The following is a 712-nucleotide window of genomic DNA, read 5'->3' on the forward strand; positions in this document are numbered from 1 at the left end:
TGTGTGTGTGTGTGTGTGTGTGAGTGTGAGAGGAACCGTCAATTGTCTCTTTCGGGTTCTTGAGCTAAGGTTCGGTTCTTTCTGAAGAACCAGACTATGACACGTTCTTTGATGAACTTATTCAGGTTCTCCAAATGACCCTGTATTGTAAGTGTGTGTGTGTCTCACTCTCTCGCTGTGTGTTTGTCAGGCTTACGGATGCCGTGAGAGAGCTGGAGCGTCTCAAAGCTCGTGTGGAGGACAGAGAACAGGAAGTCACAACACTCAACAGGAAACTACAGGTACACACACACTCTGTTTAACATTTGTCTAGATAACCTTGTAATTTCTGCTGGTGAAGAACCGCCCACTTAGACAGGTAAAGCGACCAATCACAGACCAGACATAGCAAACCCATAGCAACGTTAATGTAATGTGAAGCCTGATCATCAGTCAAGTCAAGTCACCTTTACTTGTATAGTGCTTTATACAATTGTGTCAACGCAGCTTTACAGAGTCAAACAGGAAAATAGTGTGTCACTAATGCAAGAGGATGATAACAGAGTCAAAGAGTCATCAGATGTGTGTGTTGTCAGGATCAGAGGAGTCTTGAGGAGACTGAAGTTCATTCACTGAAGAAACACACTGCAGCACTGCAGAACACACTCAGAGACATCACACAGGTACAACACACACACACACACACTCTCACTCACTCACTCACTCACTCACT

The 712-nt window shown here is 44.5% G+C and overlaps 1 protein-coding gene across 1 annotated transcript in view; it reads left to right on the top strand.

Annotated features, from left to right (window-relative positions):
- The window catches only part of LOC107579100 (myosin-9-like), a 3113-nt gene that overhangs the window by 942 nt on the left and 1459 nt on the right, over positions 1 to 712 (top strand). Inside the window, exons 2-3 of the mRNA XM_016264972.1 lie at positions 191 to 281; positions 576 to 662. Of these exons, the coding sequence (XP_016120458.1) occupies positions 191 to 281; positions 576 to 662 (178 nt within the window). The remainder of the gene's footprint in view (positions 1 to 190; positions 282 to 575; positions 663 to 712) is intronic.

Source organism: Sinocyclocheilus grahami, unplaced genomic scaffold, assembly GCF_001515645.1.
Source record: "Sinocyclocheilus grahami isolate Dianchi unplaced genomic scaffold, SAMN03320097.WGS_v1.1 scaffold14140.1, whole genome shotgun sequence".
NCBI classification, from domain to species: domain Eukaryota; kingdom Metazoa; phylum Chordata; class Actinopteri; order Cypriniformes; family Cyprinidae; genus Sinocyclocheilus; species Sinocyclocheilus grahami.